General features: G+C 39.1%; 1 protein-coding gene across 1 annotated transcript; it reads left to right on the top strand.

Annotated features, from left to right (window-relative positions):
- The first annotated feature begins 1,361 nt into the window (after window positions 1–1,361).
- tmem128 (transmembrane protein 128) lies at window positions 1,362–11,925 on the top strand. Its single transcript, XM_080528731.1, has 5 exons — window positions 1,362–1,491; window positions 5,099–5,231; window positions 6,623–6,784; window positions 9,843–9,952; window positions 11,670–11,925. The coding sequence occupies exons 1-4, from the start codon at window positions 1,392–1,394 to the stop codon at window positions 9,940–9,942; spliced, it is 495 nt and encodes a 164-aa protein (XP_080384857.1). The 5' UTR covers window positions 1,362–1,391; the 3' UTR covers window positions 9,943–9,952; window positions 11,670–11,925.
- The last annotated feature ends 3,948 nt before the right edge of the window (window positions 11,926–15,873 follow it).

Here is a 15,873-nt window from a genome sequence, read left to right as displayed (position 1 = left end):
CTATTTTTTTTCTGGTGCGATCTGCGATCCAGCATTCAGGACCAATATCGCGGCGATATGCAATATCAATATCGGATCGGGACATCCCTAGTTACTGTGCTGCTCAACATTCTTGTTGCGAAGGTCTTGGGAGAGCTCTTTGCCTCTACCCATCATGAGATGTTTCTTGCAGGAAAGCTTGGTGACAAATGATTTGTTTACTTGCATTGAGAGGTGGGAAACCCTTTTTTCAAAGAGTGAAAGTACTTCCCCACCGACATGCACTAACCCAGCTGATTCTAATTAGCACAGGTAGGAGGACTCATTAGTGGCATAAGCTTCAGTGTTTACTGTCTTCAATACCTTTTTTCCTGTCATTCCACTTTATGGCACATAGCTTTTTTATGGATCGGGACGTTCCAATTTCTTTAGCTGTGTAGTTGTATTGAGTTAATACTAATGTCTGGTCTACATTTGATATGAATAGCTGCAATGGAAATATTTTGAAATGGGGGGAACCCACAGGAACCGGGTTCCGGGGTTCAATACTTTGGACACACCTGTGAATTAATTCAACTTTCACCACTGGTGACAGACATAATAAAAACAAAGGTTATATATATATATATATATATATATATATATATATATATACAAAATATATTTCTGAAAACTTTCACAATAATGACAATATGAATAACAATCCAGAGATTAAAATGATTAGTAACCAGACCACCATAATGTTTTCAAATGTTACAACTTGAAACAACAACAACAACAACAACAACATACAAAATGACCATGGAGTAGCAACACTCATCTTTTAGAAAACAAAAAACACCACTTTGACCCCTCTCACCCTCACAGTCTGGCAAAGGGACAGGACTCAAGTTGCTGTGCAGTGTAGCATTCAAGCCAAGTGTATGTAAATGTATACATATGAGATAAGCTCCAATACCCATGAGAATACAGTGCTGCATTGCCCGATTTGGTAGATTTGCTTTTCAAGGTAGCCTATCTGTGGTTAGATTTAATATTCTAAACATGTCTTCAGCCTCCATGTGTATGTAGCCTACTTCTTAGGCATTACCACCAAAGGAAACATACATAGGCCTACTGCTAAATTAATAATTACCAATCCTAACCCCTAAACTCAAGAGATTCCGTTTGCAGGAGGTGAGATTGTTTCAGTTTTTATCAACTTGTTGGACTCTTAACAACTTTCTTTTTTAAATAAAGGATGCAGGCGACTTGCTGACTTGTCTGTGCACTTCTTGACAGTGGGATTGGCTGCAACTGCGGTGAACTCCAACTGTCGCTTTAAGTGAACGTCATTTTTCTGGGACTTTGTTGAAGCAGGAAGCAAACTGTTAGCTAGCTAAACAGCAGGGACCAGCCTGAATCAATTCAAGATGCTCGCTGACAATGAATTCGTAAATCTACGAAATAGATTCAAGAGGGATGCTGAACTTCTCATGCAAGAAGTTTCAGCTGTTGAGAGCGACGAAAAGAGTAAGTTTACGTTCGATAAAGAGGTGTCCCCGAGTATTAGCTGCCTAGTAACAAACTTGTCTCCTCTACTGTTTAGTTAGCTAGCCAGCTTAGAGGTGTTGCTAGCACACAGACAGAATCCATCTACATTTTGATAACACGTTATCAACATATTAGCTAGTCAGTAACACGTTGGTTGTTAATGTCTGCATCGTTGCCCATCTATCCTTACAACAAAGACAATTCAGCTATCCTGGGACCAAGTTGGCTAAGGGTTTGAGTAGCTAAAAACTGTTTGCAAGTTCAATCCCAGTTCTGTCTACTTTCTATTGCAACTGGCAAAACAATAATATAGCTCCCAATGAGTCATCATAAAGGAGGTTTAGTTGGCAGGTCATCATCTGACAGAGGACGATTGTCTTGTCTAGTGGCTCCGACTGGGCACTGCGCCACTAATTCTAGATTGTTTTGACTAGCCTGTGTGCAAGTGCTGTGTCAGCACTGGTCGCAACATGATAGTTGCGAAACTATACTTTTGCACTGCACCCAAGATTCAGCCCAATGCTCCTGTAAGATGATATGCGTTTGATAAAACAGAGAACCCAACATTGGCTGGATAGACCAGGTTATTGTTTCACACTGATGCCATCAGCGATGGCATGTTGCAGCATCATACATTTCATAGATTTCCCCCTAATGTTGTTATTAAATTCCACCCACCCTTTTAGCGGAATAGAGCTGCACCAGTGGACATCTGACATGCCCAGTATATGACAGTTGCATTCTGGTACTGGAGACCTAATTTCAAATAGAGAAGATTGGAGCTCCCCCAGGCCCCTAAGGGCACGGAGTTCACTGTGAACTCTGCTGAGGACAGGTCTTGCAGCTCGTCCACTACACCAGCCAACCACTGTCTCTGATACTTTTAATCAACTCCTAAATTATAGAGATTAATAGCTTTCCAAAAAGTAAGATTATCGCTCAAAGGGCCATATCTGTTTCATCTTAAAAGCTCTTAAAACCTGAAAAGTGGGGATTGAGACACATTCTATTAGGGTAGATAAATCTCATATTCAGTTGTAAATTCAATATTCGTCTTATAACCCTTTTGTGTGCTCTTGTCTGGCCGCTTCTTTGGTGAACTGAAGTGACATTAAGGATAGCACAGTGAGGACTAGGCTATTACGTTGTATCATCCCAAAGATTACTGTCTGAAATGTAAAAGTCAATAGCAAAAAAAAAAAAAAATGAATTACTATTAACTGATGATGAGAATGTGTTGGAAATACATCTAGGCCAATTCATATTGAATCCTATGTCTGTTATACTTGTTATCCACCTTTTGTCTTTAAATTATTTTTATTCATATTCCTGCAAAGCACATTGAGTTGCATCTACATGAAATATGATATTCTATATATAAAGTTTTTCATTATATAGGCCTAGCGCCTTTCGTGCGACTACATCGTCACTTGACAAGATCTATGCTACTGTTCTGTTTCTACTTGATAGCCTACACTTACATGTGATACAATGCATTACCACTAATGTATCACTGACCAGTACATTACCACTAATGTATTACCACTGACCAGTAGATAATGCATTACCACTAATACATTACCACTGACCAGTAGATAATACATTACCACTGACCAGTAGATAATACATTACCACTGACCAGTAGATAATACATTACCACTGACCAGTAGATAATACATTACCACTGACCAGTAGATAATGCATTACCACTGACCAGTATATAATACATTACCACTGACCAGTAGATAATACATTACCACTGACCAGTAGATAATGCATTACCACTGACCAGTAGATGCATTACCACTGACCAGTAGATAATACATTACCAAATACATTACCACTGACCAGTAGATGCATTACCACTGACCAGTAGATAATACATGACCACTGACCAGTAGATAATACATTACCACTGACTAGTAGATAATGCATTACCACTGACCAGTAGATAATACATTACCACTGATAATACATTACCACTGACCAGTAGATAATGCGTTTAATCAAGGCTTGACAATGCCAGCCGGCTCCTGTGTTCAACCCTTCCGGCCGAGTGAATTCTCCAAATCAGTGGCGTGCGGCCAGTAAAAACATTAAGAAATATGATGAAAATGCTGTTAGACTTAGCCCAGTACCTCCAAATCACATCATTCTCACGCCTCCTTTGGAGGTCTGGAGAATTGTTCTGAATAGCCAATCTGGCTACGAGCAGCTGCAAGCGGTCACGTTTTGATTGGCTTTGAGCCAGTGATGCTTCTACCCGCCCTTCATTGTTGAGAAGGTCAAGTTAAGCCCGGTACACACATAAAGATAATCTGGCCGATTTTGGCCCGATTTTCCCCCTTCCGACCAAGGACAGCAAACGCCCGATTATCGGATGGCTCTAAAGATTATCCTGTGGTGTGAGGTGTGTTAAGAGTCCATTTCTCCCCTCCCGACAATCTGCTCAGAAAATGGTCGGGCCGACGATCATAAATATTAAACGTGTTCAATATTTACGATCAAAAGTCTTCTTCTCTGTGGCCAAAACTGACAACTCCCGAGTCCGATTGTGATGTGGAATGGAATGTAGCCACTAGCCAATCAAGAAGCGAGCTGACTGACGTGTCTTCTTCTTTTCGTTCTTCGGCACTTTATTTCTCCTGTCACACATGGCTGCCTCTACAGGTCAGTCAGGGTACTACTACCCTGATCACGTGAGATTTCTGGCTTGGGGGACGAGACTCCAGACTGTCGGAGGACAGATCTTTATGCTTGTGGTCGTATATCGGAGCACACCACACACGATACCATCAAAGCTGTTCAATCCATAATTTTTTATATTCATGTGTGGGGTCTCTCTCAGATAAAAAAAGTCTGTTAAGATTTAGAAAATCCTTATGTGTACCAGGCTTTAGTCAGTTAGCCAATCAACATAGCTCATGTTTCATGTTAAGCTATGTTTTTGAAAATGGACATTGCTGAAGTGGTTTTATTTATTCTGCCATTATAATTTGATTGTTGTAACACTACCCACATGGGGATCAGTGAAAATGATTGGCTTATTTTGAGCTGCTGATTGACTGGTTAGGTGTGTGGCAAGCACAATACAGGTCTCCATCCCTCTGTTGAGACTTTCTGCCTCGAATGTCCCAAGACTTTGAGAAGAAAGACTCAGAGACAATGTTACTCTTGGCCTCTACAGCCTATATACATGATAATACTACTACTACTACTACTACTACTACTACTAATAATAATAATAATAACAACAACTTTTTGGATCTCTGGGAAGTAGCCAAATTAATCGGACCCGCCCTACCCAGTTTCTTCTCAATATCAAGTCTAATCTTGTGAAAATTCAAAAGCTGCTGGTTGGTCAGTGTCAGAGCAGTGCAGAAACATCTGTTTTAAGTTGCTAGACATCTCTTGTAGGCTTACCTACGTTGATGTATGTTGACATTGCTGTACACCTCTGCTTCCCTGTAATGATATTATTGGATCAGTAATGTCCTCCTCTGGGCCAATGACCCTAACTTGGCTCTGATCCAGTGGGACAGTGGCTACTTTAGTTGATTGTCAACCCCACTATCCATCCCTGCAGGTCAAGAAGAGAAAGATGCAAAGCCTCTCCCTCGTATTAATCGACACTCCGTCTTCTGGATTGTGGTGTCTGTTGGATTGACATACTACATGGACTTCCTCAGGGTCATCATGGAGAGTGATGATATTAAAAGGTATTGTAGTGATATTTAGAAAGTTTATTTTTTACTCACAGTCGGTCTTCAAAGATCAGGAATATAAATTAGGCTATTGACCAAAGAAACTAATTCCTGGGTATTGATCTCATTTTAATCATTGCCGTTTTTTTTTTGAGGACTCTCCATTTAAAAGAAACAGGTGAATATTGCATAGTGCATACACTGAACATGCTAAACCAGGTGGCCCACTACCATTGTGTTGCTACTAGGGCTGGGCAAACGATCAACATTTCTTTTTCGATAATCACAAGAATTAACGATCAATTATCGATTAATTGATAAGCTTTTTTTTCATAAAAAATAAAAAAAAACTAGGGCAGAAATAACAAGCATGTTTTCCTTGGGGAAAAAACTTTATTTTGTATTCCATCCAGGCATTCCATTTCACAAAGCATTTCGAAAGAAAAAAATATCTGCAAGCCATAACGTTAGCTCAGTAGGCTGCCCACACGCTGAGTTGCTATTGCACACATTCATTCATTCACATTCAAACTAGACACTACAGTCAGATAACAATCCTCTTAAACAAGGCAGTGAGTAGCCTAAATTGTTTAACTTAAAAACACATTTTACGTTATAAATAAAAATATAGTAAAATAAGTAACTCGCCATAGGAGCAGTAAAAAAACAGTTACTCACAAATAGGAGGATGACTGAAAACGTTAGTGTCACTGTCCTTAAGAGCGTCCAGCTTAACTTAAATTTAAAATCCAGCGAGAGACTGTAGGCGGCAGGCCTACTGGTTCTTGTTCAGAAAGATGATCATGTTAACAAACATGTTCAGGGGTGAGAAACGAATGCAATCTGGTGACAGTTAGGCCAGCCGCAGAAAACACTCGCTCCGAGGGCACCGAGGTTGCGGGGATGCAGAGGTAGGTCCGCGCTAATTTGGCCAACCTAGGAAACCTTCTTTCGTTAAATTTCCACATGTCAGTTGGGTCGCAGTTCAGGCCCGCAGAAGGTTCTGAAGGTGCTCTGCTAACCTTTTTTTACAACTGTGTAATAAACTTGAACTTTTTTCTAAGACGCTCTCAGTGCCTCTTTGTTGAGGGGAACCTGGAATTACTGGAGGTTACACTAACGTACCGGAACTTGTTGCATCATGCCGTACTGCGTTGCGAAATTCAATGCGAAGGCAAATGCAAAGTTAATTTCTCACACATAACGTGGACAAACTAATTTCCATTATTATTATTATTATTATTATTATTAATTATAAATTACACCAATTTATTAATGATTATCGAGCAAAATATTTTGTGATCGACCAAGATCCTTATCGTTCAATTATCGATCGTCGATCATTGATGCCCACCCCTAGTTGCTACATGCCAGTTGTCATGGTTTGTTTCTGACTTGTTCTCCAGTTGGTGGTTCAATGTTGGTGCGGTGCTGCTGGGAATATGCCTGTCGTTGGCCGCCTTCTGCATAGGGTACCTGGAGTGGTTCAAGGGCATAAAGCACTACGACCAGGAGTACCCTGCTATCGCACCCATCACAACAGCAGCCTTCATTGCAGCGTCATGCAGGTATAAGTCCTTACGAGTGTCTGGCGATATAGTTAATGCCTCCATCTCACTCTGCTGGAGCGTCAGAGAGACAACAGTATACTCTATACAATATATTTGAAATGTTACACTTTGGAAATTGCATGGTAATGTCATTCCATTATGAGCCAATCACTTACAAAGTCAGTGACCACCATTATGTACATATAAGCATACATGAGAAGCTTACACATTAACCGTTGTTGATGAGTGGGACAGTGAAGCATGTTTTCTTCTTCTTCATTTTTATCAAACACATTACGATGAGGTTAAAGTATAGCTTTTATTTGAAAGTATAATGTGTACATATTGGATTCATCAATTAGAAATGACAACCATTCTTATCAGGATGCAGGCCACGTCTGGGCATAGCCTTAGATATTCAGCCCGTTTTCAAGGAAAATAGCCATGACTCCATAGGCCTATGACAAATCGTGACGTTAGAATCTCCATTTTTGTCAAAATTTTGTTTTTTTACATAATCTGATCCATTAGGTGTTTATTAATGCCTGTGTGGTGTTATTTTTAGTTAGTAATTATTAAAATACAAAGGTTCCATCTCACAAAACATAATGGAATGTAAAAACTTTGATGCTCAATATCTCTGAACTACCCTAAACGGAGATAGAACCGTATCATTCTAAGCTCACGATATGACAAATATTGGTAACTTTTTTGCTCTCTGGCAGGCATGTAAAGGACCTCAGTCCACACCCTCACAGCTTTGACGCCAAAATTCCAGAAGGGGGCGCTATAGCAACACTTTGTTTCAACTTTGTGAGGCCGTAACTTTTGAGCCGTTTGTCCTGGACGGACCAATCAAACACTGGCAAATCCTCAAGACGAACAAAATGGCTAAAAAAGACACATCCTAAAATATTTTTTGCTATTTAGAATGTTGGGAAAAACACCCAAAAATCTTCTTAAAATATACCGTAAGTCCCATCGACAAGAAACGTTATACATAAGAAGTATGTACTGGTCCTTATCAAGTTTGAGAGCGAAAGGTTTCCAGGTCGTTACATGCAAATTAATCTGAATCACAATAATTAACAAAATATGGAAATTAGGCTATTTCAGCCATATTTATACAAATTCATGTGAAACTTGGTGAGCGTCAAGACTGTAGTATGTAACAAATTCCAACATGATCGTATGAAAAACATGGCTGCCACATGCCACTCAATATTTTGCATTTCCAGACATTTTTAAATATAAAGTAATAACACTTAAAAATCTTCTTCTCATGAACCATAAGTCTGACTGACAAGAAAATTGTTACGTAGTATTCAAGTTCATACTTAAAAATGTTCAATAAATAAACAGCTACATGCTAATTAATATGTACCATAAATGATGACATCTAAATAGGGCTATGTCAGTCATTGTTAGTCTAATCAATCTCAAAGTTAGTGTGCTTTGAGACAGTCAAACCATAACAGAGATGTGTAGCAAAGAGGTTAACCCTTATTTTATTTTTTATGTTTCTGCTATTTCAAGGCAGCAAGTATTGGGACAGATTAATGTTATGTCAAATAAAGCACTCACGTTTAGTATTTGGTCACATATCCTTTGCATGCAATAACAACCTGAAATCTCTGACCCATTGACTCCACCAGATGCTGGGTATCATCTGTGATGATGCTCTGTCAGGCATGCACTGCTGACATCTTCACTTGTTTGTTTTGAGGTCTGAGGTATGCATGTTCAGTTGGATTGAAGTCTGAAAATTCAACTCAAACTTGAACTCAAACTTCTGGTACATAATATTTGTCTCATCTGTCCACAGGACCTTATTCCAAATGATATTGCACCAATACTATTATACATAATATTATTATACACATATTGTCCCAATACTTTTGATAACCCTAACCAATGAAATAGGGAAAGTGTTGTCATTTGTAAATGGTGACACCAATGTCTCAATATATCTTTGATTTAAAACACAAACTGTTGGAGTTTAGTCAAAAGAATAGAACCTGCTTTACTGTCTCAACACTTACTAAGGGGACTGTATACGCATGTCAGCACCTGACATCTAACACATCCAGTATGACCCTCTCCACATCTAACACATCCAGTATGACCCTCTCCACATCTAACACATCCAGTATGACCCTCTCCACATTACCTGACATCTAACACATCCAGTATGACCCTCTCCACATTACCTGACATCTAACACATCCAGTATGACCCTCTCCACATCTAACACATCCAGTATGACCCTCTCCACATTACCTGACGTCTAACACATCCAGTATGACCCCCTCTACATCTAACACATCCAGTATGACCCTCTCCACATCTAACACATCCAGTATAACCCTCTGCACATCTAACACATCCAGTATGACCCTCTCCACATTACCTGACATCTAACACATCCAGTATGACCCTATCCACATTACCTGACATCTAACACATCCAGTATGACCCTCTCCACATTACCTGACATCTAATACATCCAGTATGACCCTCTCCACATTACCTGACATCTAACACATCCAGTATGACCCTCTCCACATTACCTGACATCTAATACATCCAGTATGACCCTCTCCACATTACCTGACATCTAACACATCCAGTATGACCCTCTCCACATCTAACACATCCAGTATAACCCTCTGCACATCTAACACATCCAGTATGACCCTCTCCACATCTAACACATCCAGTATAACCCTCTGCACATCTAACACATCCAGTAGGACCCTCTCCACATCTAACACATCCAGTATGACCCTCTCCACATTACATTTGACTGGTCACAGAGAAGGTCATTGTTGATCTAGGGGGTAGTGGTGGTCTAGTGGATAGTGAGTTGGACTTGGGATCGGAAGGTTGTGAGTTCAAATCCCGCCTGAAGCCACACCACTACTAGTGTGCCCTTGGGTAAGGCACTTAGCCCTCAGTTACTCCAGGGGGAATGTCCCTGTAATTCGTAATTGTAAGTCGCTTTGGATAAAAGCGTCTGCTAAATGGCAAAAAATAAATAAATATATGATCTCACTCAGCATCTTGTTCTCCCCAGTTTTAACATAGCACTGTGGCCTGTGTGGTCGTTCCTCACCCCGGTCATCCTCTTCACCCAGTTCATGGGAGTGGTGATGCTCATATCGATGCTCGGATGAAAAGTGAAAGGTAAGGCACAAATACAGAACAGATGGATTTAATAGTAAAAAACATGTTATCTTCAACCCTCTTAATGCCTGATGTTGCAAAAAGGCAACAATATCTTTAAACACCAGGTAACCACTTTTATCTGGTGGCCAATTGTTGTAACTACACCAATGTAAGTTATAATCAGAAAATTGAGAAAAGTCTGTAAATCCTGCTCCTCTGTAAGAGTCTTGTACATACATTTTTTTTTTTTACAAATGTAAATTTTGTATATACGCAACATCGGGCACACTTTCATGCTTTACATAGGCTTTCATTTACAGTATTTCTTTCTAGTCTTTTTGTATGTAATCTATGTGCACTAAAATCTTGATTGATTTGACATAGATCTTGTAGACAATCCTTGAAAGGGCATTTTTCTAGCTTTGCATGACTTCAGCCCTGCCCCTAGGAGCCTGTTTTGAACCGTCCTTGCCATTCGTTTGCCATTCTTTTTGTAGGTCATTTGATGTCATCCTACGGTTGTTAAGTGACATTTGAATGAGTTGACGGTCATCCCGGTCAGTGGAGAGTCGTTTTCACCCTCTGCCGGTCTGTAGCTTTGTTGTCCCCAATGTCTGCTGCTTGACCTTCTTATGAACCATGGTCTTTGAAATGTTAAGGATGGAAGCAACCTGACGCTCACTGCATCCCTCTGCCAGTAAAGCCTGAATTGAACCCTTCTTTACCTCACTCAAACTCTTTTGGCGTGGTCAATAGTTTTTTTTTTTTTTATTCCAATTACTTTTAAGGTACTACTAACACTGTTTTTGCTATCCAGCTGGTCCTATTGCAAGAGGATAGTGATGACCACAGCATACTTTTCCTTGTTAAATAAGATTCGGTTCAGGTGAACACCTAATCAGTACCTCACTAAGTAGAATGAGATATGCCTGTGTTGGAATTCAACAGACACTGGAATGGAATGGCTGCCATACATGTAGAAATGCTGATATAAGACATATTTGGAGTGGTCTCTTAATGTTTGGATATCAATATGGATATCAATAGCAGTAGGGTAAATGGGTGGAATAGATATAGATAGATGAAATGTCACTATCTATCAAACTGTCTCCATGTTCACCTCCCTTCAGATTCTTCACACCCTACAGCAGTTTGCGTGACAATTAATAGTTACCAAAATGTCATGATCGTCACAGTCCTTTTCTGGGCGTTATTATTCCTAACTATGTCTTCCCCCTTAGACTAAAGACCCATCTCTTTAGGGTATACCTGGGCTTTTCCTTCTCTCTCTCCACCCCTGAACACCCTACATTACCAGAAAAAGTCCTTCCTTTCTCTAGAACTGTGACTGCTGATGGTACTTGTTTTTTTTTATCAACGGTCCTACTTAAGATGCTGTTGTATAGTTGATTCAACTACTTAGACAGATGTACTTATTGTAACTCGCTTTGGATAAAAGCGTCTGCTAAATGATTTACACTTAAATATTTCAGGGACCCAATGGGCTCAAGAGTACCCCCAGAGGCAAAATCCTCCATAATGAAACTTAAGGTTCTCCCTTAATGCTATTGAAGACTCAAAAATGCAACAATGATGTGTTAATAGGGCCCATATTCAGATTGGGAAGCTTTGCTCTTCTCCGATTATTGTGTAATTTAAGGCTACTTTTACAGTTACTTTTACAAGCCACAACACCACACGTTTCATACCTGAATTATTGTTGTTTCTTTTACAGCACCACCCTCCAACAGGATTCACTTCATGATGTTCTTGCTTTGTGTCGTTAAAATAATGGAGAGAGTTCGGGAGAGTTTTTTTTTTTACTAAGAGAATTCACCATTTATATTTGTACTACTACCAAAGCTTTTTAGATATTGTTAATTTATTTGTAACATTTGAGTCTCAGTCTTATTTAAAGCAAGCTGAACTTTATAAAGAAACTGCTGTAAAATGTCTTATCAACCCTTTGTTAAAATAAACAGTGTTTTGAAATAAAACCATATTTTGTAGCTCATGTCAAAACCTTTTTTTCCTTCTGTGTCCTGAAAAACTAATTTGTAAAGAAAAAATAAGAAATTGTCACTGTCATTGGAACTGACAACTGAGATTTTAATGCTTAAATTGATTTACTGCGGTGTCTTGTTTCCAGATGCAATGACCTTGCATCCTTTTTTAACAATAAATTAGAAACCATTAGAGAAGGCATTAGCTCTTCTGTGTCAGGCATGAAAAACATGTCTGCATTAACAGCCCCAAATAGGGCTGATATAACAATCATGTCACAATTTAACACCATCGACTACAAGACTCTAGATAAAATCATGACACGTCCACCTGTGCCCTTGATATCCTGCCAACAAGCTTTTTGTTCTGCTCTTGACAGTGCACTTTAGACCACAACATTCTAATAGATAGACTAAAAACCTGGGTAGGACTTTCGGGCAATGCCCTAAACTGGTTAAGATACTACCTACAGAACAGAAGCTACTATGTCTCCATTGGCAACTTTGTGTCTGACAAAATGACGTGGGGTTCCCCAAGGATCAATCCTTGGCCCCCTCCTATTCAATCTCTACATGCTTCCATTGGGACACTTCATAAAAAAGAACAAAATTGCCTACCACAACTATGCGGATGACACTCAAATCTACATAGCCCACTCATCGAACGACTATAGTCCCATCGACAATCTCTGTAATTGCATTGAACAAATATACGCCTGGATGACACAAAACGTACTCCAACTAAACAAGGACAAAACTGAAATAATTGTATTCGGTGCACCTGACAAAAGATCAAAAGTCAGTGTAAAACTTGATTCTCTCTCTTCAACCTAAAAAACAGGTCAAAAATAATCTTGGTGTAATTCTAGACTCCGATCAAACTTCAACAGCCACATAAACTTGTTGTAGGCTGATATAGTTATCACCTGAAAAACATACGAATGAGAGGTTTCATGCCCAAACAAGACCATGAAAAGCTCATCCATGCATTTGTTTGGAGTAGACTTGTTTATTGTAATGGTCTACTAACAGGCCTATCTAAAGAGGCTGTTTGTAAATTGCAGCTCATCCAAAACGCTGCTGTTAGGGTCCTAACAAAAACGAAGAAGTTTGAACACATTACACCAATCCTGAGATCTCTACACTGGCTACAAGTACTCCTAATTTATACGCCTCATTCACAAAATGGTCTTGGACCAAAATACATATCAGGGTCCGGATTCACCAGTGTTCTTAAGATAATTCTTAAGACAATTCTTAAGAAAAAAGATAAGATGTTCCTAAGAATGTTCTTAAACACTATTCACCATTTTTTTCTTAAGAATTGTCCTATGTCTTAAGAACTTCTTAGTTTTCTCACTTAAGAACTTCTTATATTTTGAACTGTGATTTTTACACCTGTGTGTGTGTCTCTCTCTCTCTTTTGAACTTATGAAGAACGTCCATCTAAAATGTGAATATAAAATAAATAATAGTAAGGACATTGTTTCAGTTACTTGGCCTACTTAAATAACATGTTCATAATTATTAATAAAGTAGTATACATCAAATACAACAACTGCCTCCTTGATTTACTTTCTGAGTACATTGTGGTGTAATCTAGGAATATGCCTACATGTGACACAGGCTGAAAGGCCCATTTCAGTTATATCTCAAACATGCTTTATGTGATAGGCTACATTCACACAAAAATACTCTGACCAACTTGAATTAACAAAATGTGTTAACACATTGTCTAGGGCTAAACTAAATATTAATACAATCAAATAAATCCAAATCCCCCCCCAAAAAATCAAATAAATGCAATACAAAATTGTTCAAGTAAGACTTCCCTTTCACTTTAGCTGCTTTAAGACAGGTGAGAGCTTCTCTTAAAGTTGAGAAGAAATTTGAGAAGAAATCTAAGAACTTTGTTTTCTAGAATCTAATTTGTTCTTAAGTTGTTCTTAAGTTCTATCTTAGGAAAAATCTTAAGAAGAAAGTTAAGAAAAAACTAAAGAAAAGATAAGATTTTCTTCATGAATACCAAATCTTCTTAAGTTTTGTCTTAAGAACAAATGTTGTTCTTAAGAACAAATTTTTTCTTAAGAAAGCTTTGATAATCCGGGCCCAGATCTCCTTCCACCCTATATTCCAGCAAGGCCCCTAAAATCAGCTGAAACTAATCAGCTAATCATTCCAAGAGTGAAAACAAAACACGGAGCAGCAGCTTTTAGTCACTCCGCCGCATGCTCCTGCAAACTCCCTGAAGAAATCAAACACGCTCAAACTTTAATCTAAGCTAAAAGCCTTAATGATTTGCAACAGTTATGATTAAACACTAACACTTCCATCCATGTCTTTTTATTCATTCCCATGATCGTATTTATTATCTTATTAAATGTTTATATATCTATTATCATTTTATTTGTATTTTTTATCTGTTTACTATTCTCCTCTTGATGTATTTTTTAAAATACTATATGTAAAGCACTTTGAATTGCTCCTGTTGTATGAAATGTGCTATACGAATAAACTTGCCTTGCCAGAGAAAACACTGCATATTTACCTAAAGCCCGGTACACACATAAAGATAATCTGGCCGATTTTGGCCCAATTTTCCCCCTTCCGACCAAGGACAGGAAACGCCCGATTATCGGATGGCTCTAAAGATTATCCTACAAGATTATCCTGTAGTGTGAGGTGTGTTAAGCAGTGGCGGACTGGCCATCGGGCCAGGAGGGCCGCGAGACTGAGCCACTCAGAATGTATTATACATTTTAAAAAATCATAATAATATTTAAAGGCCAATGCACGATAAAATCGCATCCCAATGCACACGGCGTGCGATGCAATATTGTCGCACGACAACATTAGATTCTCAATTCACACCACCGAAGTCTACGATAAAATCGCATCCCAATGCACACGGTGTGCGATGCGATATTGTCGCACGACAACATTCGATTCTCAATTCACACCACCGAAGTTGGACCCGGCAGGCTGATTACTATCCGCTTGTTAAGTCTGACGTCAAAAGTGACGTTTAACTATTTCCGGGTCTAATCCAGAAATTCTCCGCACCAGAGTACCTCTGAACTACAGCGGTAGAATGCCAGTTTAATCGTTTTTTAGACTCGGATCTATTCATTCAACAAGGGACACAGCACTTTCCCGTTTTCTCCATATTGTCAGGGTATTTGAGCCTCGGAAAAGCGCTATATAAATATAATTAATTATTATTATTATTTCTCCATTTCGAAGACAGCGCCTCAGCCAACGTTGGGACCTGGAAACACGTCACGACTTAACAAGCGGATAGGCTCTACCAATATTGCTTGCCTTGCTTCCACAATTTCTACAAGATACAACTGGGCATATTGTGCCTACATGCTCGATTGTTATTATTATGTAATATAGGTGTCTTGTAATCCAGGGGCGGCGCTAGGGGGTGGCTACTGGGGCTCAAGCCCCGGATGTTTTCTGAAAAGCCCCGAATGTTTTACTTAAAAAAAACAAATAAAAATAAAAAACAAATCTTGAGTAACGTGCAGTACCGGAGTCCAACAGAGAGGCAGCAGCTGCGCGACATTAGCCTGCGTACTGCGTAGCCTGCCCTGCCCTGAAGAAGAAGTGATCTCAATCAGTGCCTGACTTGCAAAATTGTAAGGATGGATATCCCAAAGTTGTTTTCAACAAAACAAGCGCCAAGAACTGTTGCAGCAGCAGTATCAGCAGCAAGAATGACATCACCAGCAGTGATGACATAGATGATGTTTCAGGTTTGTGAATCTTATTAGAAAGGTGACTGACTCACTGACACTACTTTTCCGGTTTGCTGATGCTAGCTGGCTATCATAACATAACGTTATGTTATAATGAAAATGAAACATAGCAAGGTACTGTTACGGTACATGGTAAGAAATCAAACAAAGGATAATACTTATACAAATAAAG

The sequence above is a fragment of the Nansenia antarctica genome (genome assembly GCF_963989245.1).
Source record: "Nansenia antarctica genome assembly, chromosome: 4".
Taxonomy (NCBI): Eukaryota; Metazoa; Chordata; class Actinopteri; order Argentiniformes; family Microstomatidae; genus Nansenia; species Nansenia antarctica.
The sequence above is the reverse complement of the archived record's forward strand: the minus strand, read 5'-3'. Positions and strand labels throughout refer to the sequence as shown.